The 25427-nt window shown below is 44.4% G+C and overlaps 1 protein-coding gene across 1 annotated transcript in view; it reads right to left on the reverse strand.

Moving 5' to 3' along the window:
* LOC146867969 (uncharacterized) overlaps positions 1–25427 on the reverse strand; it is a 503249-nt gene that overhangs the window by 353268 nt on the left and 124554 nt on the right. The window contains exons 5-7 of the mRNA XM_085623836.1: positions 18980–19002; positions 17116–17297; positions 14455–14544 (exon numbers count right to left, since the gene is read on the reverse strand). Coding sequence (XP_085479962.1) covers positions 14455–14544; positions 17116–17297; positions 18980–19002 — 295 coding nt within the window. The remainder of the gene's footprint in view (positions 1–14454; positions 14545–17115; positions 17298–18979; positions 19003–25427) is intronic.

Genomic DNA, 25427 nt, shown 5'->3' on the forward strand with positions numbered 1-25427 from the left:
AGTGATCCAGGCGCACTGGCGGTCCGGGCAGGCGGAACCCCCTTTATCCCAGGTGTGCCAATACGTGATGATGTCCGCGGGCACGGTAAGGGCGGTCACTTGCCTTTACGGTAGACTGCTCAACGAGGGGCTGGCTCCCCTCACCACCCTGAGAAACCGATGGGAGGAGGACATTGGCAGGGAGATCCCAGAGACGACCTGGGCTCAGTTGGTGCGGCGAGCCTGGAAGGGCACACGCCACGCCCGCTTTCAATTAGTCCATTATTATGTGCTCCATAGAGCATATTTGACCCCGGTGAAAATCAGGCGATATTTTGCTACGGCATCGGCGGAGTGCCCCAGGTGCCCGGCCCAGGAGGCGGACCTTCTCCACATGCTGTGGGCCTGCCCGGGACTGTCGGCCTATTGGGAGGAAGTGGGGAAGACCCTGGAGGAGACGACGGGGCGATCCCTTTCGTTGGATGCGGCGGTGGGTCTCCTGCACTGGTTCCCTCATACCCCCAAGAATAAAATATCTAGTAAATTCATTGATTTGGGGCTGCTCCTTGCTAAACGGGAGGTGACCAGGAACTGGAAGGCACGGGCCGGCCCGACAGGGAGCCGGTGGCACAGCGAATATTTGAAGTGGGCAGCAGGGGAGAGCACACTTAGATACCAGCTAGCTTGGAGGCAGCGTAACGAGAAGGCCGAGGAGACAGCGCTGGAGTGGGAGATGCTAGTGCAGGCCCTTAGGGGATTATTGCGCCCCCGGCGACGCCGAACGTGAGGAGGCAGCGCGCCCCGAGTCCCATTAGATGGTTGCACTTCTCAGCTTTATTGGTTTTCCCTATGGGTCCTCTAGAAGATCCGGTTGCGATTGATACCGCGCGCTGATGGCGGGGGGGGGGGGGAGGGGTTTTCCTGGGATTGGGGTGTTTGGAGGGTGGGGGGTTCTTTTGGAGTTATAGGCTTGTTTAGAAAAGCAGATGAAGGACAATGGATCTTCCGGGCCAACCTCGACATCCTCCGGAGCCCCCATTGAATTTCGCCGCCCGACCCCAGGGTTGTGGGCTGAATGGCTGTGTAAGCAACACCCGGAGGGGGATGGGGGGGCTGTGTTTCAATGCTTTGGTTTGAGATATAATGTTGGCCGATCATGTAACGATTTACTGATTCCTGCAATAAAAATAATTTAAAAAAAAAAAAAAAAAAAAAAAAGTGAGTGATTGTATGGGTGAATGAGTGGCTGTATTGGTGGGTGAGTGTGTCAGTGGTATATGGGTGAGTGGGTGGGTAGGTATGTATGTACGAGGCTGTATAGGTGAGTGATGGGTATGTGGGAGTGGCTGTATGGGTGAGTGTGTGCTTGTGGTAATGACTGTATAGGTGAGTGAGCACATGTTTTAGTATATGTATGGGTGAGTAGCTGTATTATAAATTACTCAGAATGAGTGGCTGTATGGATGAGTTAGTGGGTACATGAGTAGCTGTATTGCTATATGATGAGCTGCATGAGTGAGTGGGTGTGTGAGTTCTTGTTGGGTCTGTGAATGGGTATAAAAGTGGTTGAGTGGGTGTATGCAATATTCTATGGGGATGTGTGTGAGTGGTTCTGTGGATGTCATGAGTGATGTCACTGATAATGTCATGAGTGATACACTATGGGAGGTTATAAGCAGTGCATTGTGGGGGCGTACGTTATAGTTAGTTTAGGTAACTATAACTGCTGAATTCCACTGGTTTTGTACAAGTGAAATCTGAGCCTAACTATATCGTCCCTGTAACCTTTGTATTTTTCATTGAATCTCTAGGTTTAAAAAAAATTCTATTTACCCAACCATATTGCCCCTGTAAACTTTGTTTTTCTCAGGGAATTTCAACTTTTTTAATTTTTATCTCTTAACTGTAACCTGTAAAATTTGAGAGTGTGTGTGCGAGTGCCTGTCTGGGTCTGTGAATGGGTGTGAGAGTGCCTGTGTGGATCTGTGAGTGGGTGTGCAAGATCCTGTCTGGGTCTGTGAGTGGGTGTGTGAGTGAGTACCTGGGTGTGTCTGTGAGGGGGTGTACGAGTGCCTGTTTGGGTTTGTACGAGTGGGCCTGTGAGTGCCTGTGTGGGTCTGTGATTGGTGCAATGGGTCTTTTAGTGGGTTTGTGAGTGGTCCTATGGGTCTGTTAGTGGGTACTTTATGTTAAGTGCTATTTATATAGAGCACAATCACGAATGGTCTCTTAGTGCTTGTGAGAAAATTACAAACACCAATTGTTACCTGCACAGTACCACTTGGTCAAAGCTTATCTTGTTCAAAAGCCTACAGAAGAGTTTTCAATTTTTTACTGAATGGAAGGAGAGTGGCTTCCCCTCACACATTCTCCAGCAGCTCGTTCCACAACTGGAGAATCAATACTGAAAAGGCTTGTTGGCCCATGGTGACTTTTTCCAACTGTGGACAGGACAACAGACTTGCCTCAGACAACCGGAGGCATCGTCCCGGCACACATCTTTTTAGGCGGTCCTTGATATATTCTGGTGCCGTCCCATACAGGGCCTTATGTGCAGTACATAGGCCCTTAAACCTAGTCCTCTCCTTAATCGGAAGCCAATGCAGTTGTTGCAGCTATGGTGTAGCATGTGATCACATTGGGAGCTTAAAAATTGATCTTGCCGCGTTGCTCATTACTACTTGAAGCTTCCCTAGCAACTTGTCCGGGAGCCCAATATATAGAGCATTACCGTAGTTCAGTCGCGACACAATCAGTGCCGTCACCACAGTTTTCATAGTTGAAAAGGATAGAAGGGGTACCAATTTAAGTTTCCGAAGAAGGCCCATGCAATTTCCTACCACTGTCGACACCTGTTTTGTCAGTGCCAGCTTGCTGCCCAACTTAATGCAAGGGCTCTTCAAGACAGGCACTGGTGTAGGTGTGGCGCCTAACTTTTGTGGCCAAAATAGGTTTGACCAGGGGTTACCACCCGTGGTGATTGCTAGAAACTTGGGCTTATCTGGGTTTACTTTAAGCGAGTAGCAGTCATCCTGTTCACTGTGAACCTCAGGATGCTCTGTGCGCAAGACTGTGGTTGCATAGAATTGTCGATCCGAAGGATCAATTGAGTGTCATCCACGTAATCAAACACTTGACAGTCCATTTGAGCTAGTGCCGCCACCAGTGGCTGGCGATAGATATTGAAAAGCAGTGGGTAAAAGCGGCACCTTGGGGGACTCCACAGGACAATGCTCCTTTACTCGACACACAGCCACCCAGCTGAACCTTTAGTGTCTGATCCTTCAGGAAGAAGGAGATCCACTGAAACACCACGCCTGTGATTCCCTGCTTTTTAATGTGGTTCAACTGTGTCTGTGCCTGTGTGAGTGCCTGTATGAGTGCCTGTGTGGGTGTGTGAGTGGCGCTAAGGATATTGGGCATTTGGATACTTAGGGTATTGAAAAGGGAGAACCATGAATTCTGCTCTCACCAGGAGATAAGAAAGAAACAACTTACCACAGTCACTACAGATCAGACTGCGCTCCATCAGGTCAATGATGCATTCCCCTCTATTAAGGATTACAGATTGTTTTTCAATGTGGAATACGAGAGGAAACACATTTGATTTGCCTTTGTCAAACCTAAGAAGTTATGAACGTTTGTGCTTTACTGAAGTGGAGCATCAAATGGGGCATTTGTAAGTGCTTCCAGTTGAGGTTTAATTTCTGTGAAACGCACACCTGGGCCAGACTGGAACCTTAATTTTTCCCCACAGGAGTCCCCAAATTTGCCGAAAACTTCTACCCCAACTGGAGTACTTTCCTCTGCCTAATTAGAAATTGCCACCTCTTTCAGTAAATGTCTCATGAATATTTCGCACTACACCTGTGTAAAGGACTATGGGGTAATGTTCCAGGGAGCTTGTGTGCATGTAAATTTGAAAATGTGATTGTTACTCAAGCGTCTTCAACAATAAATCTGTGATGAGGTGAATCCTAGTCAAGAGAAGACGACGAGACTACACCAGCCAGGGGAACTTCCTCTTGACTAAATGAAATGCTTCTCTATTTGGTGGAGATGTCCTTGTATTCCTCTGCACCAATAACGTGTCACCAAAATCGGCTGGAAAAGTGCTTGGGGTCTTTTGTTAAGCTGTCCATTAAGATGGGGAAAGGTAGGAAGACCCTTACATGCTACTAATTAATCTGCACAGGCTGCCCCCGGGGAGATGGTGGTCCCCAGGCGGTATAAGGCAAGGGAGGGGGAACGTGCAGCTCCCCTCCCTCTTTATGAAACGTAATTGGTCCTGGAGAGGTAGGATCCCCTCTTTAATGTTTATTTTAGAAACCGGGGGAAGTGGTGGTCCTGATGGGGGGGGGAGGGATGTGGCACCCTTATAATATTTTTTTTATAGCTTCAGGGAGGTGGGGGTCCAATCGGCCCCCTGCTTAATATTGATATTAGTGCCAGGGAGGTGGTGAGCCCTGGGGCATACGTAAAACTTGGAGGGCGGCCTGTGCGCCCCCCATCTTATTTAACTTTGCATGCCCCTAGGACCTGGCCTACCTGTGGGCTGTGTTAATAACAAGAGCAGGAGAGCAGGCGCTTGTTTTTTAAATTTTTTTTATTTCACAGCCATATTCACGAATATTTTCAAATTCTGCCATGATTTAAAAAACAAAAAATGATTTTGTGCCCTGTTGGTGTTTGTGTGGGACCCCAGGCCGGGGGTTAGGGTATTCGTACCCTGCCACCTTTTCTTTTTTGTGTGCCTTCTTTGGGGGGGGGGGGGTGAGCGGGGGGGGGAATCAGCTGAAGCAGAGTCCGAAGATGGCTGCCAACACTTACTGGTTGAAGTGTTGACAGCGATTCAGATCTCTGCACAAGCTTTTTATTATTCCCGAAGTATCCGTACCCCTAGATATCAAAATTTGTTTTTCTGTTAATAAACCTTTTTGTTTTTAACTTGACTCCTAAAAATAAACTGCTAAACTAATCTTAATGTGCATGATGGAACAGTGTATCTTTTGGAATAAGTCAAGTAATGGTTTCCTGTGTTTTAATATCCATTTCTGCAACGGTGTTTTCATTTAAATGTACTTTATTACGACTGAAGTTTAACTTTTTTTTTTTTAAAGTGTCCAAGGAGCAGGTTTTCTTTGAAAAGGGCTTAGAGTAACAAAACAATGCATGGATCCTGGTTTCATTTATGTGTGCAAAAACCTCCAATTTATGAAAGCAAACTCACACTCCTGATTTACGGAATAGGATTTTACACTTTTTCAAATCTACTCACAAGTGTCAGGACACCTGCAAAAGGTGGAGAAAGCTACCACACTTGCATGTTTGTGGGTATTTACTGTTATTTTGCAGGCAATTTACTACTCCGAAAACAGCTGTAGATTTACTCCGGTTATGAGCAGGAATAAATGAGTTTGCGGAGTAGCAATGGGGAGAGAACACTCTCAAAATAATATTGATCGAGGGTGAGCAGTTTTTCCACTGAGAGAAATATTTCCCTATGGAGGCATATGAGGCAATGGGGTGTATTATATGGTGTGGTTGGGCAACCTCACAGTGTAATACACTTATCAACCCTTTTAGGTCCAGTAGGTATCGTCTGTCAAACCCTCAGCTCAACCTTTGGTAGCTGTGGCACTGAGCAGCTAGGATTCCATAGAGGAGCAAGTGTAAAGCATCTAAACAGCACAAAAACATTTGAAAAAGAAACCAACACAACAATCAAGAAATCTGATATCAATTTAAAAAAATTGACTGTATTTTTGAAAGAATGTAAAAACTAGATTGAAAATGATCCACTGGAGGATTCCTGAGATATGGATTTTACAAGAATTCATAAATCGAAGCATTTTTGCTCAACTGCGAACAAGCTTTGGCAAATTCAACGAAATTAACACTTAGAAACGTTAACAAGAATACCTTGGTAAGTGTCAATGCCGTCGGGTACAAGTACTTGGGGAGCCAACTCTAGCAGGAAGCTAGTCAGGGGGACCAGCAATGTCCTTAGAAACAGTTACATTCACAGAAGAAGCAGTCCTCAAGCAGTTTCAGGCACTTTATCCATGTTGCAATGGATTCCTATGGAGTAGTCCTGATGCAAGGGATGAAGGATGCTGAAGATGCTCCAAGGATGATGTGGATGCGATTCGGTCAACGGGTGTCTTCCTGCTGGCAATCCTCAGTCCACGAAGAAGGTGCTGAGGTCCTGGTTGCAGGGTCGATGTTCCATGAGGTCCTCTCCAGTCTGGTTGAAGTCCAGTCGTCCCTGGACTACCAGTTGTCAGGTGTTGCGGTCACTGGCCAATCTTTCCTGGGTTGATAACTCGCCTTCTGAGGGTCCTAGCAGCCCTACAACAGCACCCCTGAGCTCAGCAAACTCAAGTGCAACTCTGTGCATTGGGTCTTGGTGCTACATGGTGGTGGTGGTGGCAACAGTTTTAAGACTTTAGGCTACCAACTTGCCCCAGCAGGTTTATTAAGCTGTTGTGTCACTGTGCTGCAATCAGGAGGCCAGTTGGCTGACCCTTGGAAGTCTTTTAACTAGAACGGTCTCTGGAGACAACTTCTCCTTGAACAGGACACAACAGGCACAGTACCTCTCTTTGCTAGTCATCATATGCAGCCTCTCTTTGCTGTTTCAGCAGGGCAGTCCTTCTTTGGTCCTTCTTCCAGGTCGGTTGAGATTTGAAGTCTGGGTGTCAAGGGTGGCCCTTTATGCTTGGGAAACGCCCTCAGGCCAGGTTGAGGTCGGTAGCAAATGGACTACCAGGTTCTCTTCCACTTGGTGACATCTGGTTATCCCAGGATGCACCATACTGCCCACTCCCAAGAGGGCGAGGCCCCTCTCTTGGTGTTCACACCTCAGTAGCCCACTCCTGGGGTGTGGCTAACTCAGGGCTAAAGGCCCCTGGGGAAACTGTTGTGGCAACTTGTTTCCCCTCTCTGCTTCCCGTACCAGCCTGTCAGCCTTAACAATGGGTAGCCCTCCCCATGATGTTGCATGTCTGCCCTTCAAAGGCAGCTTCTCCTTTGAAGCCTGCCTTTAGGGGCTATTACCCAAGTGGCTTCTTGATGGAGGGAGGAGGCACCTCCCTGGCCTGCAATAACTCCTTGTTCACCTTCCTGCGAGTCGTTGGATCGTCTCTCCAGGAGGGCAGAAAGTTGTCTCGTAGAAAAGGCTCCAAGTGTTTCTCGAAAAAGCATAGGAGTTTTAAGGTCAAAAACGTGGCAGCTTTGTACAAGCTACACACTGCAACAAGTTACATTAACTTCGACTTGAGATACAAGACGGGCATAATGTAACAAGTTATTTGATATCTTGAAGTGCCCACTTTGATCGCACTGTTTAGGGGTTATCACAGCTGCATGATCAAAGTGTATTCCAGTATTTGTCAATTGGACGACCAAGTCTTTCCACAGTCAAAATTGTAGTTTTGCGTGTTTACTGTCAGGACATGTGAAATACATGTCCTGCCTGTGTCATATGTTGCACCCTGCCTTAGGACATGGTAGGCCTGCCAGAGGGGTGACTTACACAGACATGAAGGGGAAGTGGTGACTTTGCCATTGCTTTCAATGGAAAAGTAGGGCTAGCAGTGATTGACTGCTATAATAGTCTGCAGTGACGGAGTGGGGCATTCGTTTTATGTGGGAAACCTTCAGGGTGGCACAACCAATGCCGTGCCCCTGAGGTACACCTGGGTGCCAGGGTACCATATACTAGGGGATTAGAGTAAAGTTAGCCATTTCTAATTGGGTACAGCCAATTCGACATACGCTTTTAGGGTCAGGGCACTGGCACGGAGATCTGGTTAGCAGGCCCCAGTGTCTGAGTAAAAAAACAACCAGTATCAGTCAAGTCAAACAACATGGAGGCAGCCAAACAAAAGAGCATTGCCTTACCAGAAACCCAAAAAAAAAAAAAAAAAAGAAAAAAAACATTTTTGTGAAAATGCACTTCTGCACGACATTTCCACTTGCAGAAATCTATGCGTACATTTCCATGAGTGAAAATATTAACCCTTGAAAATCATAAAAAGAACAAAACTTGCTCAATATAGGTGTAAACTTAGGTTAGTAAATCAACAAGACATGAATTATGAAGATTTATGATTTTCATGACGAATTATTAAGATTTAAAACTGTGCTCCGGGAACTTACTCATGCACAAACATATTCTACCGTTTAATAATGCAGAGACTGTTATTGTTGCTGGAAATTAGGCAACCAATTTAAACTTTAGGACACCACTGTAAAACATTAACTTTTGTTATTGATATTGCTGCTTTCAAACAGATATTAAATGAAGGAGTTGCAAGGCACAGGACGAGACAAAAGACCAACCTACATCTAGAACCCTCACTAGAAAGCAGAATGCTCATTCCAATAAAATTGCCCCAGAACCAAGGTGGCAAATTTTAACTGTGTTGCTAGTTTTGGCAAGGACCAAAGCTCAACCATTTTCAAATATTATAACTTACATAATAAATATGTGGCAGAATAAGATAACCCACATCCCAGGGCTTTGCAGTTGAGGGGGCCACTCAACTTAAAGAAAACAGAGCACTACTTTGGCAAATAGGAAAACAAAAATAAAGAAAGCTAATATAAATATATTTGTAAGCCAGAATGATGTCTTAAAGCAGGGCAATTTTGTGGGAGTACTTCATAATATAAAGGATCAGCCTATTTAAATTCTAACAACATCAGCTCAATTGAGTTTATTATTAAGTTATCAACTCACAAAAAAAACACAAGGTAAATTTTCTGCAGTGGGAAATCAAAAAAGGCAGGTTACAAGAAGAGAGCTAAGCAAAGAGTAAATAATATAAAAAAGTGGGTAGATATTTAATCTTAAAGGATGCCCCTGGTGCAATGCACGAAAGTGTAAACCATTACAAAAATCTAGTTATAAAATATGATTCTAATTAAGGAAGGAAATGTATGGCACATAATAACAAACAAAAATTCAACAGTGGGGGTGTCTGGGGAAAGGTTTGGTTGCCAACCCTGGTGACGAAATAGAAACTGACGATTACTCAAAAGTCTTCTATTCTAACCATAATTTGTTTGGAACATGGCAGGTTTGCGGCAAATCCTACAAACTGAGGTTATGTAGATATGTGGGACATTACCTACTTCCAGGAAACTTAAAAGTATAGTATCTGTTCAAAATATGGGCTATGAACAATTTAATATTGCCACCACAAATTTAGTAATTTGACAATCTTTGCACCCACAGCTATAAATGTTAAAGTTCAATCGCTTCCACAAAGTAGTCCATTCGTTCAAGTGATGCTAACAAATATTTGATTAGGAGGTCGGGGGGGGGGGGGGGGGGCACCCATTTGGAAGAAAAAGGTTTATATAAACATTAATCATGTTCCTTAATGTGCCCTGGAGGAATCATATCAAAGCGATATTGAAACCACAATCTAGTGTAACGATATACAAGTGATAATACTTGGAACCTTAACGTAAAGTTGATGGGCAACTATAAATTAATGAGAATGAGCATTTAAAATAAACTGATAACCTTTTGGAAATAAATCACATTCATTCATTAAAATAGAAAAGACATGAGAGGACACCTAATTACCAAAATCTTATGCACTTTAAGCCCATTAAAGAGTGCATGATAGCAGACACCCCTTATTACACATCTCTAGAGGAACATCAGCTTTATTTGTTTATACCTTCTTAACACTGGCTCTTTTAATCGCTGCCAGGAGTTTGAGATTTCATTCATTTTAGGTTGCAACCTTTAAGTGGACTGAGCGGCAAAATGATGCTGTAACAGCAAGTGGTAGGGAAACCAGAATCTAATAACTGAAATTAGTCAAGTGGAACCTTGAGAGAAGGAGAGAATGGAATGCCAAACCATTCGAAACACTGCAAAATTGAGGGATATCTATCGGCTAGTTTTAATGAGTTTACTCCAGTTCTTATCTGGGAAGAGATAATTGTTTCTCTAAGAGACCATCTGATAAGAATACTTGGAAATTAGGACAAAAACTGCATTTCCATGTAGGTTCTCTGAATCCCTTAGGGTCTTGGGAAGGGAACTATGAGCCCTACCAACAGATTGAAGCGGTCAGAGAAATACTCCAGACATTACCACTTATGTGGCAACCTCAAGAAAGGTTCAAAGAAAAAGGTCTGTACAGAGAAAATTTATGTAACTGTATCCCAATGGGTCCATATTCCTAAAATAGGTCAAGGTAAGGAAAATGTGGGAGGTCATTATTTCCTTAGATGTAAAGTATCAACTTAGGGGAATGGAGTAAAACTGTTTACTGGAGATTCTACATAAAACAACTAAACATGTCCACAGTGAGTGTTGTTATAAGGGATACCTATAATCGACCCCCTCAAAATCTTAAGAGACACCAGTTAGGAATGGACTACAGTCAGGCAGCACAATAGTTTCTCTCTACAGATAAGTGCTGAAAAATACAGATCAATATGTGATCCTGGAACGAATGGTATTCCTGCCTCTTTATTTAAAATTAGGGCTCCCGGTTTTATGGTATTTTAAAAAAAATGTTTTTCCATTTCCGTCTGTATTTATTCATATTTATTTTTGGCCATTTTATCTGTATTTATGCATATTTATTTTGTGTTTTGCATATAAATGAAGTTGTAAAACTGTACATTTCCATATTTATTCAACTGATAGAAGCACACTCATGCTTTGATGCCTGTCGTGTTTTAGCTATTTAAGCTGCCAAATATGACATAATACATCCACTGGTAATTACTAGCATTATATCACAAATGTATATTGACACATGCCATTATTCAAACAAATTTTATCCTGTTTTTTAATTTCCCATGCTGTCATCTGGTCAACTGTTGGGCCATAATTCATGAAAGACAACACACAGAGAGTCCCTTAAAAGCAGCACAATTTTCTGTTATCATCCACTGTTTAAAATAAAAAGCAGACAGAAAACACATTATTTTCTGTCTGTATTTATCTGTGAAAAACGGAAAACAAGGAGCCTTATTTAAAATTGATTTACTCTATTGGCAAGCAGGTTTCACCCCACAGTTTTGATACCACGCCTATTCCAGACTCTTGGAAAAGATTAATGCTTTTAAAAAGAAGGCGATAAATTAAATGTATCAAATTATTGTTTTAACAGCTTTATTGGACATCAATGCAAAGGTTTAGGGGATGAAACTATGTAGGGGGGATTTCAGAACTAAAAGAAAAGAAAATGTTCCAAACCTTGGTTTAGGCCTTAATGTGGAACTAGCAACAATTGTTCCATCATGCAAAAAAAAAACACTAAAACCATATTGCCGAACATGTTGATTAATGTGTAGCATTTGATAAGCTGATCAACCCCTGCTAGTGAGACAGCATTGGGCACAGGTAACACTGAACGCTTTACTCAAGGCAAATGAATTTTCATATACTAGGACTTATGCAAAAGTGAAAGAGTGAAAGTGAGGAGGTGCTCAGGTGTTTCAGAATGCACAGAAACTAATAGGGGGCAGATGCTAGGGTGTGTGCTGGTATCCTTGCGGTTTAGTTAATATACTATTATCTTAGGTAAAGTTTTTGAATTAACAAGATCTTTCCTGCCAAGAATTAGGACAAAAGAAACTGAATTACTTCAGTATGTAATTTTGATAATGGACAGAACATAAGTTAGTCTACCCCACTCTCTTGAAGCTTTGAATGCATACAGTAAGCTCAAAATGAGGAGCTTAAACACAACAAAACTAAGATGATGATATTCGGTAGATGGAGGACAATTCTACATAAACGATTTATTGGTGATCTAGCTGTGACATATGCCTCATCCTATAACTATTTGGACACATGAATTACAAACACCTGGGCTTCAAGACTCCACATCCCTACAGTAAAGAAACAAAATGAGACAGAGTATTTAACATTTGCACTGGTTAGATTAAATGCAACGTTAGAGAATCCGTTAGTAGATTCAATACTAGCAATTAGGGCAAATTACTTCCCTTGCTGACTTGAGGCCAAAAGGCTTTGCCCTCCAAGGCATCGTGTGTCTTTGCTCCACATACAGAAAAATCCTTGAATTGTCAAAGAGTTCCAACCAGAACCACATTTAGCTAGAATGTGGCTTCCCGAGACATGAACTGGCTTTCAAAATCACTTTTGTGACGCTCAACCACCAAATTAGGAATGACAAACCAAGCTTACTAAAGACATATATGGGATATCTTGTTTAGAAGAGAATGGATTGCACAAAATCTTCGGTACAAAGGTAATAACATCTACAAAAGACCAAGGGGTTGATGAGGCCTGGCATAGTAGGGCCCCACATACTGTTGAAACACCTGAATATTTCACAACTTAAGCTTAAATCATGGGCCCTAAACAAAGGGGAATGTATGCAGAGGAAGCATGCACACTGGATTATGCAATCTTACTCAGTCCCAGGAACACAACCCTATTTATCACAAGTAAGGAGACTCACAACAGCAGGAAATAATTATAATGTGCTTTCCCTTCTTCCAGTTCACAAACTTGAGAGCAGTTAGAAAACTTTTCAGTTCCACTGAGGAAAACACATGGTAAGTAACTACAAAAAAACTATCTTTAACACACAGTTTTTTGCTGCTATACAAGTCTCCTTGGGGAAAGAAGACGACTGCTCCTGCACCGCATCATAACAGGTGGTGTGAGAAAAAGGTAGAGAAGAAGTCTATCTTTGACAGATTAACCCAGTTATACCAATAGTTAGTATTACCACTAAAATTCTTGATTTAGCTTCAAAGGAATTTGTTTGGAAAGACCGTAAATACAGAGCAGTCTAATATGATTGGTGGAGTAGGCCGAATTGATGTATATGAGCTAATCACTTTATAACAATGCCCATGATTTTATTGCATTCGTTAGTCTTTCTGGTCACAGCTTTAAGGACTTTTCTTATGAACAATTGAACCAATTAACTAGACGTAACTGCTATGATTAAATAGTTTTTTCTGATTTTACATGGAAGGCCTGCAGGTTTTGGTTATTGTTGTATAGGTAACCCTTTAAACTTTAGCTAGGTATCAATTTGGGCAGTATTCAGTCAATTGAATTTAAATAATGCACACCACTGGTGCAATGTCGCAAAATCTCAAGATGCAATAATATTACTTACAGCAGTAGATTATGCCTCCTATGGTTGCATTGCAGCTGTAGCAAGATGTGCACCGTGTAGCTCTTAATATTGTAATGATCAGAATTAATTATACATTTTAAACGGAGCTAATTTTAAATATCATGGATATGTTTAAAATCAATAAAGACATATGAATAATAATTAAAATACTCTGAGAAAATACCCATGATGGAGAAATAGAATAATGGTTTGTGAGCAAATTTCTTTAAACAAATGCCTGCCATACACGGATAGCTGTCACAGGTCAATAAATAATCAAGTATTTCATGTACTATAAACTTTGACACTGCTTTAGAATGTAGGTATCTGTTTGCTGTCTGTCATTCACTGGTTATGTATGGTGAGTTACCAATTAGGACGCCCACACAGAAATATTATTATTCACTGGAAAGAGTTAAATCTATTAGTGTCCTTTAGGTCACAAGTTCTAATCATGGTGGTCCTGGTGTACTTTATCTTCTTTCTTGTAAAATACATTGAGGTATTTTAGTTTCTGGCGAGTGCTGTGTAAAAGCGTATTTTTTATAATTGTAATAGAGTTAAGCAGGGAGTGGTCCAGGGAAGGGATAAGAGTCTTTGAAGTGTCTGGCGAATTACTACTATATGACGTAGCTGGTTGCCAGCAGACAAGTAAAAAGTTACGTTTTCTTGCTCTTGTGGTATACCTGCAATTTGTTATGAGGATATGCGAGTGTCAAGACAACATCTATTTTCAGAGGCCACACATCAACATTTTTCTGCAGCCTCTGTAAGATATTGTCATGGAAGCTTACTAGAACCTCAGTGATTACGGTACTAAGAGAAATGGGTTCAAATCATCACTGTTTCTGCACTGAGATGCAGCACCGAATACTATGCTCTTGTAAACCACAACTCTGAATGCTTGAATCCTATAAATCAAGAAAGGTGGTCCGTCACTGGTGTTTCATAACTGGACTGACATGTCATGATCCATAGAATCCGGTTTGTTCAGTACAGGTCCCATAACTTGAAATGTACACCTCCAAGCTGCAACCACTACCATCCTGTACCCCTCTACCAGCACTACTGCTGCCTGCACCATCCTCATCCACCTGCCCATTGTGCATCTGTAAGCATAATCCTGTTAGCTTGTAACGGCCCTCTTTCCCAACACCCCACATACTCTGTGTTCAGGGAATTACATTACAGGCTACGATGTTATGATCTTCATTACCTTCATCACCCTCAAAAGTGTAATACCTTCTTTCCATGCTGTGCAGACCGGAGGTCTCCTAATCAAAACAAAAATGCAAGCAAAGCAATACACACTGCCCACAAATTGTTATCTTACCAAATACTGCAACGTTCCCACAAAAGAGGTGCACAAGCTGCCTTGGTCCAGGTCTTTGGCATACCCCAAGTCTATTATTTTATGAACAATCTGAAAACAGACAGCAACAGGTTACTTAAAGATAGTAAAAATGAACCACAAGAGAAAATCAAGACTACAACAATTTCTGGATGCCACTTTTGATACGAGTAATGCGGTGCTAGATGAAAGAATGCAACAGAAGTAGGTAAGGACAGGAACACATTTTTTGAGAACCCCTCTTTATGGTGTTAGGAAGGGACAGCTCCAGGCCTGATCTTATCCTAGCTACTATTGCTACAACGGATTGCAGTTTACACTGCTCAGAGGCATGGCAAAGCAAAATTAGATGCTTTGTATTTTTATTTGACCCAATGTTTTGATCTAAATGAAATGCAGTCCTTTTAATATAAAGCTGGACTTATTTCCAAAAAGGTTTCCCAAATGGAAATAGTTATTGTGTGTTGGAAAACGGCTTTTTGTTGTAGTACCCCTGCCCCCCCACTGTGTGCCTGGTATATGATGCAACTTTGACTGAGTGTGTACTGGGTCCCTGCTAACCATGTCCCAGTACCGGTGTCCTTTCCCAAAACTGTATCTTTGTTCCCACAATTGTCACACCTCTGAGCCACATGTAAGTCCCTTGTAAAAGGTACCCCTGGTACCAAGGGCCTTGTGACCAGAGAGGGCTTCCAAGGGCTGCAGCATGTATTGTCCCACCCACAGAGACCCCACACCCAACATGTATGCTCTGACAATGAAGACTATGCCATGCCCACTAACACTGCCTGTGGCATAGGTAAGTCACTCCTCTAGCAGGCCTCATAGCCCTAAGGAAGGGTGCATTATACCACATGTGAGGGCATAGCTGCATGAGCAATATGCCCCTACATTGTCAAGTCCATTCTTAGACATTTTAAGTGCAGTGATTACGAACTCCACAGCTCCATGGTGGCTTTACTGAATGCTAAGACGTTTGGTATTAAACATCTCAGCATTATAAACCCATACTGATGCCTGTGCTGGATTTATCACACAATGCACTCAGAGTGCATTTTAGAAAGGCCCCCTGAAAAACGACCAACTCCCTTGTGTCCAGCTGATTGGTCTGCACCAGCCTGCCACACACAGACAGGTTTCTGACCCCCTGAGGTGGGTGCCCTTGTGCCCTCGTGGGTCAGGGACAAAGCCTGCCTGAGGGGGAGGTGCTTCACACCTACCCCCAAGCAGGAACAGTATTCCGAGCGGTGAGCCTCAAAGGCTTCCTACCCTTTGATATGCTAGCCAGGGCCTCTCCCACTAGTGGAGATACCGCCCCAACCCCCCCCCCTGACCAAGCTCAGCTATGGGGGCAAGGTCAGCCGGGAAAATTACTAGTCCGGAGGGGTGAGTTCCCTCTGCCAGGACCACCCATAAGATGTCATGGACTGAGGTGACCCCTTCCTTAGAAAATCTTCCATTGTGAACGGAAGGATTTTAGCCAATCAGGTTAGGGGATTCGCGCTTCCCAAAGGGTGGGGACATACAAAGGGGGTAGTCACCCTAAAAGCAAGTAGCCCATTGGCTACCATCTGCAAATACCTGCAGCACTAAAGTCAGTATTTCGGGGCACCCCTGAACCTTGATCCTCAGGTTACTACAACCTATGAAGAAGAAGGCCGAAGAAGACACTGTGCAGCAAAGCCTGAAGACTTCTTCTGATTTGGCCCAATCCTACCGGCCTGTCTCCCGCTGTCAAGAACCTGCATAGAAAACGACAACTGTCCAGTGGCCAGCGACTTCCAGCAACCCAAGGAAGACTGGCACTCTTCAACAAAGAATGCTTATGGTGATTTCATCCAAATGGAAAAAGGACCCTCGCACACCTAGACTGTTGTATATGTTACTCAGGTAAACCTGAATTTGTTGTGTTTGTTCGGTGCTGGTTGGTGAATCCTCCAGAGTATGAGGATAGGATAAATTAATTCACTAGCGCTGTCCCTGAATAGGGGAGCGTCTCCAAGTCGCACTCGCAATAAAATTCAATCAAGTTAGACTCATAAAATTCTTCAAATGTTTTTATTCTTCTTTATACTGATACTTTTTTTTGCATTTGTTCATGAATTACTACTTCCTTCAGTAATATCCATGTTTTTTATATACACGATTCTTATGTTCTGCCCAATGCATTTCGGGCTTTGCCCTTCGTCAGGGGAATTTGGGGATTTTAAATGCGGCAGATGCACATTTCTTAAACGGTGTCTTTCGAGCGGTGCACAGTCTTTGAATAGGTTGTGAGGAAAATCGTGCTCAAGTTCTTGGTCCGGTAAAGTCTGATTAGGAAGGCCCATCACCAGCCTGGCCACTGCGTTCTGCACCAGCTGTAGTCGGTGGATGAGTCCCTTATTGATGTCCAGATAAAGGGCATTGCAATAATCCAATCTGGACAGCACTAGGGCAACAACTGCCTGCTTTCGGGAGGAAAAGGAAAGAAATTGAGAAATCTTCCTAAGGACCCTGATAATTCCAAAACAAGTGGCCCAGGGAGAGGGAATTGTCAACTATGACTCCAAGATTTTTTGCTATGGGACCTGGGCAGGGGCATGAACCAAGCATATCAGGCCACCAGGCATGGGACCATATAGACTGTTAGTTTCCAAATACCAGAACCTCCTTTTTATCACAGTTAAGTCTAAGGTTGTTCTCTAACATCAAGGAGCCCGCTGCCTGCATGCAATTTTTAAAATTGGTTGTGGATGCGTCTATGCTGTTAGAAATAGACACCATAATTTGGGTGTCATCAGCATAGGACAGCATCTCCAGCCCAAAGGATCTAAAGACCTTGGCTAGGGGGGCAACATAAATGTTAAAGAGTGTCGGACTCAATGAGGAGCCCTGAGGGACTCCACAAAACATATGGTTAGCGTCCGAGTAAAATTGATCCAATTATACAATTTGAGACCGGTCAGTAAGGAATGAGGTAAGCAACTTCAGGGTAGTGTCCATGACCCCAATTTCCTTAATCCGGTCCACCAATCTCAAAGGAGATATGGTATCAAAGGCCGCCGTTAGGTCTAGAAGAATCAATAGCGTGGTGCGCCTAGCATCGACCCGAGTTCGAATGTTATTGATTACAGAAGTTAACGCAGTCGTGTGCTATGGCCATTTCTAAAGCCATGGAGAGCCATCAAGCAAAAGGAGTTCATCCAAATAGGAGCTAAAATGAGAATTAAGATGCTTCTCCAAGATTATTACTGGGACTGGTAACAAAGAGATGGGTTGATAATTTTTTTTACTCCGAAGGATCCAAGGAGGCCTTGTTTAAGAGAGGTTTGAATACCGAGGTCTTCCAAGAAATGGGATACTGCCCAGATGAAATACCTACATTAAGTGTAGAAGTAAGGTGAGGGACAATTATCTCCCTTCCTAATTTCATGATCTTCAAGGGGCAAGACTCCAGTGGGGAACCAGCAGTAATTCCTCCTAACAGGTGATCCGTGTGCTTCTGCGATAGAGGGGGGAAGATGGATAAGTTGACAGCCTCCAGGAGGGTTGCGGGGGCATTAAGAGGAAACTGGGGCATGACTGGGCCTATTTTGGATGCCTCAGAGTTGAGGATTTCCAAAGAGGAATATATTTCCAAAATCTTAGAACGGAAAAAGCTGATCATTCTGTCGCAAAGATCCTGGGAGCTATCAATGTGAGTTCACCTGTCCAATGAAGTGTCCCCAGCAATCTTGACCTCGACCCCTTGATGGCTGACCTCTCCTGGACTCCACAAAGCCCGCATGCAGCTTCCACATGAAGGGTTCCCCGGACTGTGACCGGCTTGGGTAAAGAAAATCAGACACCAAAAGGAATCCCTGCATCCTCCCTGACTTTGGGAAGCCTTGCTGACCGTGCCAAGGCATCTCCTAACACCTCTACTTACCTGCCCAGCTGTTGATCACCTTCATCCAACCCTCTGGTTTGAGCCTGCGGCCTCTTTGTGCAACCGAGATTTCCCTTTACTTGCATTGGGCGCCCAACACGGATTTACACCCTGCACCCGGCAGCCCTTGTGCCGCTGGTGGTGTTTGGCTAGTGCTGCCTTTTGCCCCCCCCCCCCGTGCTTGATCTGTGCCATGAAATTGTGTGTACTTACCTGCAAACCACACATCTTGTGGGTGCCCCCACTCTCCATTGACTAACACTGGCCCAGTGACCTCTGCACCCGGCCGCCCCAGTGCCGCTGGTGGTGCCGTATCTACCTTGGTCTGACCCTCGCCCAGTTTTGGTCTAAACCCCTGAAGACTGGATGTGTAAGTCGAGTACTTACTGGTAAATGTACATAACTGTTTTCCTTCCATAGGACTGCTTTGTATTTCTGCCTATCGCACTAAATGTTTATCGCTTACATTTGCTAAGTTTGCTACTGTTTGATTGACATTACCAAAAGTATTTTAATACTCCTGTAGTGTACTTTGCCTTTACAACCCAATACATACTGTATTTGAAAAGCAATGCAATTCTTGAAACTGGTACTTACCTGCAACTGTGCTAGTCTTGTTTCTAAAATAAAATAAAGTAATAACTTTTTATACAATTCAGTCTTTGAGTGTGTGTAATCATTTCTTGCCTGAGTTTCTACAACAAATGTTTAACACAACCCTCTAATAAGCCTAACTGCCCGACCACACTACACCAAATACAGCTTTAAGTATCATCTACTTAAGCTTCTGTAAGCCTCTGGGGATCCACTGGACTCTGTATATAATATACCAAAGTAAGGTATAGTGTGCACACAGCCAGCTTCCTACATTGTGCACTATGCTTAATCATTCAGGTTTGCTCGCAAAATAGCAGTTTCCTTTGTGGTCAACTTGGAATTTTGAGAGAGGCTAAACATCATGGCTGACCTGCATATATAGTCTCAGCAAGGCGAGCCACTGTACAGTAGTGAGGAGTTGGGGGCGAATGCTTCAGAGACCTCGAACCCTCACACATTTCAACGTAACTTTTTTTTAGGTAATTGCTCATAAGACTTTTCCCCTTGAAGCATTTCTCAAATATCCTCACCATGAAGCACTTGTGGTAGCAACTACTCTGAACATGCATCTACAAATCTAATAGTATATTTAATACAAATTGTAAAAATACAATCTGTCTGTAGTTAGCTGCAAGCTGAGAAGGAAGCCCTCCATCAACAAGAGTCTTGGGGACCATTCTCCTCTTGTCAAACAGTGAGAGAAACCTTGATCAAAGGTCAATGGTAAATGGCAAGTCGCCCTGGGATGGGCATTTTCTTCAGGCCAATTGCCCTCAATGTAATCCTGATGATTGTGAAGGGTTGTCTGATGATTTAGCAAAATACACTGCAGAATCACTTGTCTAAGAGGACAATAAATGAACTGTAATCAAATTCAAGAGTCAACAATTATAATTGTTTTTGTGGGGGGGGAAATGTTTTCTAGTGTACCAAAGGGTTCAAGCACAAGTCATTAAACATTTGCTAGTTCTCTGAGGGGAAGTGACCCATGGCAAACTTAGGTGCTCATGGAAATAAGAGAGCTTGAACAGCGAAGCACATTTTATTTAAAAGAACAGGACTAGTCTGCCGCTTAAAAAAAGCAAACGCCCTACTAACACCACCTTGCCCCGTTCTACCATAGCCTGCAGAATACCCTCGGTCTTTAGAAATACACATCTATTCACAATCCTGGCATCTACAGTGACCAAGATTAGTTAGGAAAAGGCAGTATGAGTAGCTACTGAGACTGACTCATTTATAGCCAGTCTGTGTGTCGATTCTCTTGACAACCATTTGTATAAAGCACAACATGCAAAGGAAGCCGGGGTGGAATTCTGAATGCTATCAAAATTTGTTTGATTGGCCAGGCCATCTCTGTACGCCTATATATTGCTTGAGAATTATGCTGCATAGTTGCTATGTTGCCATGTTATAAGGCTTTACTGAATTGTTTATTTATACTAAAATGCTAATAAGGAAATAAAAATAAAAAAAGTTTACGGTGTAGAAAAAGTCTTTCATAGGCTTTTAGGTCAAGAACTAGAAATGTCTTCCAATCATTTGATTTTCCGTTCATACTGCCCTCCGTTGAGATTGTACCCGGGGAGGCCAGGTAGGAACGTAGGAATCCACAGTCTCACCATGTGCTTTGTCTATATAGGCCTGCTGCCGGTCAGTAGTAAATCAAAAGGATCCCGTCTGCAACAGCAGCCTAAGAGAAGCAGGCACTTTAGAAGGGGGAACAGGATGAGTTGTTGTTTAATTCAGGGTATCATTGACAAGGAGACCAATTACACAACCAGTCTCATCTGATGCCCTCAGCTTAGGGATCTGAACATCAGAATGCTCCTCAACTGCCTCAAGGTGTCAAGACCAACCTTCATGGTATGGACGTCTCTGTCATCCAGCGTGAACCCACTGTTGACTCTTGGCACCGACCGCATTCGTAAATGTCACGCCAAGGTATTTCTTCAGTTTTAGTTTATACAACAGCCACATAGAGCACACCATTTTCATCACATACTTCAGTTTTATCTATGGGTTGTTTTTCTGATAGAATTCTTGATTTTACTTTTTTTACTGCAGGCCCTGGGTGAAAAGTCTAGTAAAACTGGGTCCCCAGGAACCAAACATTAACAAACCCATATGACCATATTCTATTTTTGGTGAAGGAGAAAAAATGAATTGAAAAGGTTTGTCTCAGCAAATTGTGCAACTGAACCTGCTAGCGGCAGAGTAAGTACATCTCCCACTACTTCAGAAGGTGCAACTTGAGGTTTTTTTACCGTTGTGTACCGATTTTTAAAATTTTCCTGAGGTAAAACGTAGGCCACTTTTGGGCTCTTTCTATATTAACTCTAGCTCATGTCTTAAAAAAGAAATCAACTGTAACAATTGCCAAGGGTTCCTGCTCACACCCTCACTGTGTCTTTTACTCATACCCTTACCCAGTAGTCAGTATAATGAATTGTATGCTAGCCTTCTCGGTCAGCTTGTGCAACAACACTGGGCCAACAGATCAGGAAGTGGAGACTAGAAAGGACTGTCAGCCAATCAGAGTAAGGGACAGACAAAGTTTAAAGCTCAGAAGGACCAGTTACTTAATTTTGGCAACACCTTATCAGGTAGAGACAATATTTAGCGGCAGATTCCTTACTTTTGAATTTCCCAGGTGTCAGACTGGATCCGGAAGATTTTTCTTCGAGCAATAGGCCTGCTCGGTGGTAGGTGGCATCAGTCGGCTTTGCGCGACTTCAGCTGCGTTGTCCTAGCTGGAAGTCATGTCCGCATTACCTATATAGGCACTTTTCACGACTTTCCACAGCAGAAACGCAGAGCCATGAAGAGTACTGAAATTGGTGTGTTTAAAAACTAGAGCTCTGAAAGGGAACAACCTTGACCCTAGAAACTAGTTGGCGGGGAGGATGAGTAGGTTGGTAAGGAATCTGCAACTTGATACTGTCTCTATCAGATAAGGCGTTAACGAAGGTAAGTAACTTGTCCATCTGATGGAGACATCAAGCTACGGATTCCTTACCTTTTAATAGATACCCAAGCAATAACTTTCCCAGAGGAGGGACTGCTGACATGTTTCAGACTAGAAAGCATTGGTGGCTCCTCCGCTAACGTGGAGGAGCGTTGCCCCACTGCTGCAGTGCAACAGTAAAAGAAAGGAAAAATAAATTGATAATAACGCGATGTTATTGTCATTTTATTTGTCCCTGCTGTGGCAGCATGAGGGTGGAGCAGGGCTGATCTGCAGAGCAGGGGAGAGTTTTGAGCACACTAAAGTGCCCATGATGCTTTGACCAGCCCTTTTGGGCCGGCCCAACAGTAATGCGCACTTTGGTATGTTCTCCATGCAGGTTGCATTTCAGCCTGCATGGAGAACCTGCCCAGGCCCCCAGGCCCTGTCTGCGCGCCAAACCACGGAGATCAGACCAATCAAAATGCTGCATTTCAGCGTTGATTCATTTAGGGGCGCTGAATCACATCACTGCATTGCAGCACTGTGATTGGTTCAAGGGAGCCTGGGTGCTTCCTGTTCAGCGGAGGAGAGACAACGTGGCACAGAGCAGCGAGGAAGTGAATTTTTCTTTTTATTATAATTAAATCTCCTTATCCTGTCGCCTACCCCTCCCCCCCCGCTCCTCCCCACCCCACCAGAATTGTGCTGGCCGCCACTGCTAGAAAGTCCTGCAGGACCGAAAGGGCAAAAAGGCTGTCCCTGCGGATCGGACTGTCCAGGCAGTAATGCTTGCTAACCGTGTGCAGGGATGCCCATGTTGCTGCCAGACAGATTTCCAGTACTAGGACTCCACATGCGAATGCAGTGGTAATGTCAAGAATTCCTGTCATACGAGGGGAGGAAAACGGTAACCAGCGAAAACGGACTACATCTCCCAGGATGCTTAGCGGTTGAGAGGTTATGTAAACAGGAGAGCTGTTACATAACTCAAGGGAAACACGCCCTTATGTAAACAGGAGAGCTGTTACATAACTCAAGGGAAACACGCCCTTATGTAAACAGGAGAGCTGTTACATAACTCAAGGGAAACACGCCCTTATGTAAACAGGAGAGCTGTTACATAACTCAAGGAAAACACGCCCTATAAAGGGAGGAACCGGGAGGTACAAGGCTGTCGGATATTGTGTTTACACCGACGTACCTGCTTCGTGAAGAGCAGTGTTCCGGAGTGGTGCTCCAGTAAGGCAAGAACGGAGGTAGGTTGAGTCGTTACTCCCTGGGCCGTGTCTTGCCCCATCGTCACCTGTGAAGGACCCGGAAGCTCTACCGGTCAACCATTGAGCTTCGCTTTTTGACTCGGCTGAGTCCAAGCGCAGTGGCGCTTTTGCTGGTTGGAGTCGTAACTCCCAGCCCGACCAGAGAAACAGGGACTGCCAGCTGTAACGCACACCAGGAGGTGTTTGCCGCGTTACAGACTCGGAAGTCCACAGGATCGATCGAGCGGCTGCTCTCGGTTCAGTCTTCTTGCTTGTGATTGGGGTATCGGTGACGCATCACCAGGAGGTGACTCCGCGTCCCGGTGCAGTCTGAGGAAGAGGTTGAGCGGCTGCTCCCTTCAGGTAGAGACCCCGGCTGGGTGTTTCCCTGACTCCTCGATTCTCCCCAACACTCTTCGTGCCCCTCACAGACTACCGATTGGCATTGTCGGCCATTTCATTTCTGCCCTCTGTTGGCATACGCCGGGATCGGCGTATATGCAGAGGACGGTTAGGACCATCCGTGCTGTGGGCTGGTAACGTACTTAGCCTGGAGGATTCCAGTGACTATAACTTTTGTTTGTTCTTTGTATTTTATTTGCCTTCATTAAAAGAACTAACCCTTCACAAGTGGTTGCGTCCTCATTGTCGTGTCTGTTAAACCATCCTGAGACGTTCAGGGCGTTACAAAATATCCGACCTTAATAACACTAACTGTCTCCCGGTCGATAACAGACATGGCAACACTTGATGATGTGCTGGCTGCTTTAGCGGCCATGCAAGTTGAAGTGGCTGCCTCTAGGCAAGAAACAGCCGATGTAAAAGCCAGACTGGATGCTATCCAATTGGACCCGCTCACGCCCAGCACCTCCCTCACGAACCAGACCCCTGCGGTAGTAGTGGAAATGCCGGTAGCCATCCCCTTGGCAACACCAGAGAGGTACAGTGGGGATCCTAACACAGTGCAGGTATTCCTCACACAAGTGGCGCTACATTTATCGTGCAAACCAAAGGCGTTCCCCACGAGTCAGGCTCGTGTGGCTTTCCTTATATCCTATTTGGCTGGAAACGCGGCACAATGGGCCGTACCTCTGGTGAGCAGGGACGACCCCCTCTTATGTGATTGGGGTGCTTTTCGCGAGGAATTCCTGAAGGTATTCGACAGAAGGGCTGACTCGTACACGGCGGACCGTGAAATGCTTGAGTTGAGACAGGGATCCAACGACCTGGTGCAGTATCTCAACGCGTTCCGAAGGCTGGTTGCGGAAACCAAGTGGCCTGTTGCTAAACAGACGGCGCTCTTCCATCAAGGGCTGTGCGATGAGCTCAAGGACGCCGTGGCTCATATTGACCCTCAACCCAAGACATGTGAGGGCCTTATCAACCTGGTATTACGGCTGGAACATAGGCTAAGTGAAAGAAAGGGGGATCATGGGAGAAAAGGAAAATCCCTTCCATCCTATGTGACGGTGGGAAGTCCTGAAACTTCCACCGCATCCAAGGGAGAACCCATGGACATCAGCGCAATACGAGCGAGCCTCACAGCCACGGAGAAAGAGTCACGCCGTAAACAAGGATTGTGCCTATATTGTGGCAAAAAAGGCCACTACGTACGTGAATGCCCTGCCAAACCGAAGACGTCACGTTATCGGGCCAACCGGTCGGTAACAGCCGTGGTGGACATACCGGCGGAAAACTAGAGGACTCCAAGACCAGAGAAGGGGCATCTCGGAGTCACTCATCCATCCCTTCACTTTCCAACTCGGTCACTAAGGGACAACGACACCTGTTTATCACGGTGCACGTGGGAGTGCATGACCAGTGGATACCCGTTGTGGCCATGGTGGATTCAGGGGCCACTGGCATGTTTATGGACCACAACGAGGCATGCAGGCTAGGGCTAGTGCTTCTTCCCAAAGCAGTACCCGAAGACGTCTATGCGGTAGACGGAAGGCGATTGGTGACGGGGCCCATCGGACAGCACACGGGGGTCCTTCCGATGAGATATGGGAGGAACCATTTGGAACAAATCGATTTTAACATCATCCGAGCGCCCCAATATGGCGTCATATTGGGATTGCCGTGGCTACAGAAACACAACCCCTTTGTGGATTGGCCAACACATCGCATCGAAATGACGTCACCGTATTGCATCCTGCATTGTGGAATAAGAACGGAATCCCTTGACGCAGATGAGAGCGGGAGTCAGACGGTGGCTACAGCGGCAGAAAAAGATGTGGCT

The sequence above is a fragment of the Triturus cristatus genome, chromosome 1_2 (assembly GCF_964204655.1).
Source record: "Triturus cristatus chromosome 1_2, aTriCri1.1, whole genome shotgun sequence".
Classification (NCBI taxonomy): Eukaryota; Metazoa; Chordata; class Amphibia; order Caudata; family Salamandridae; genus Triturus; species Triturus cristatus.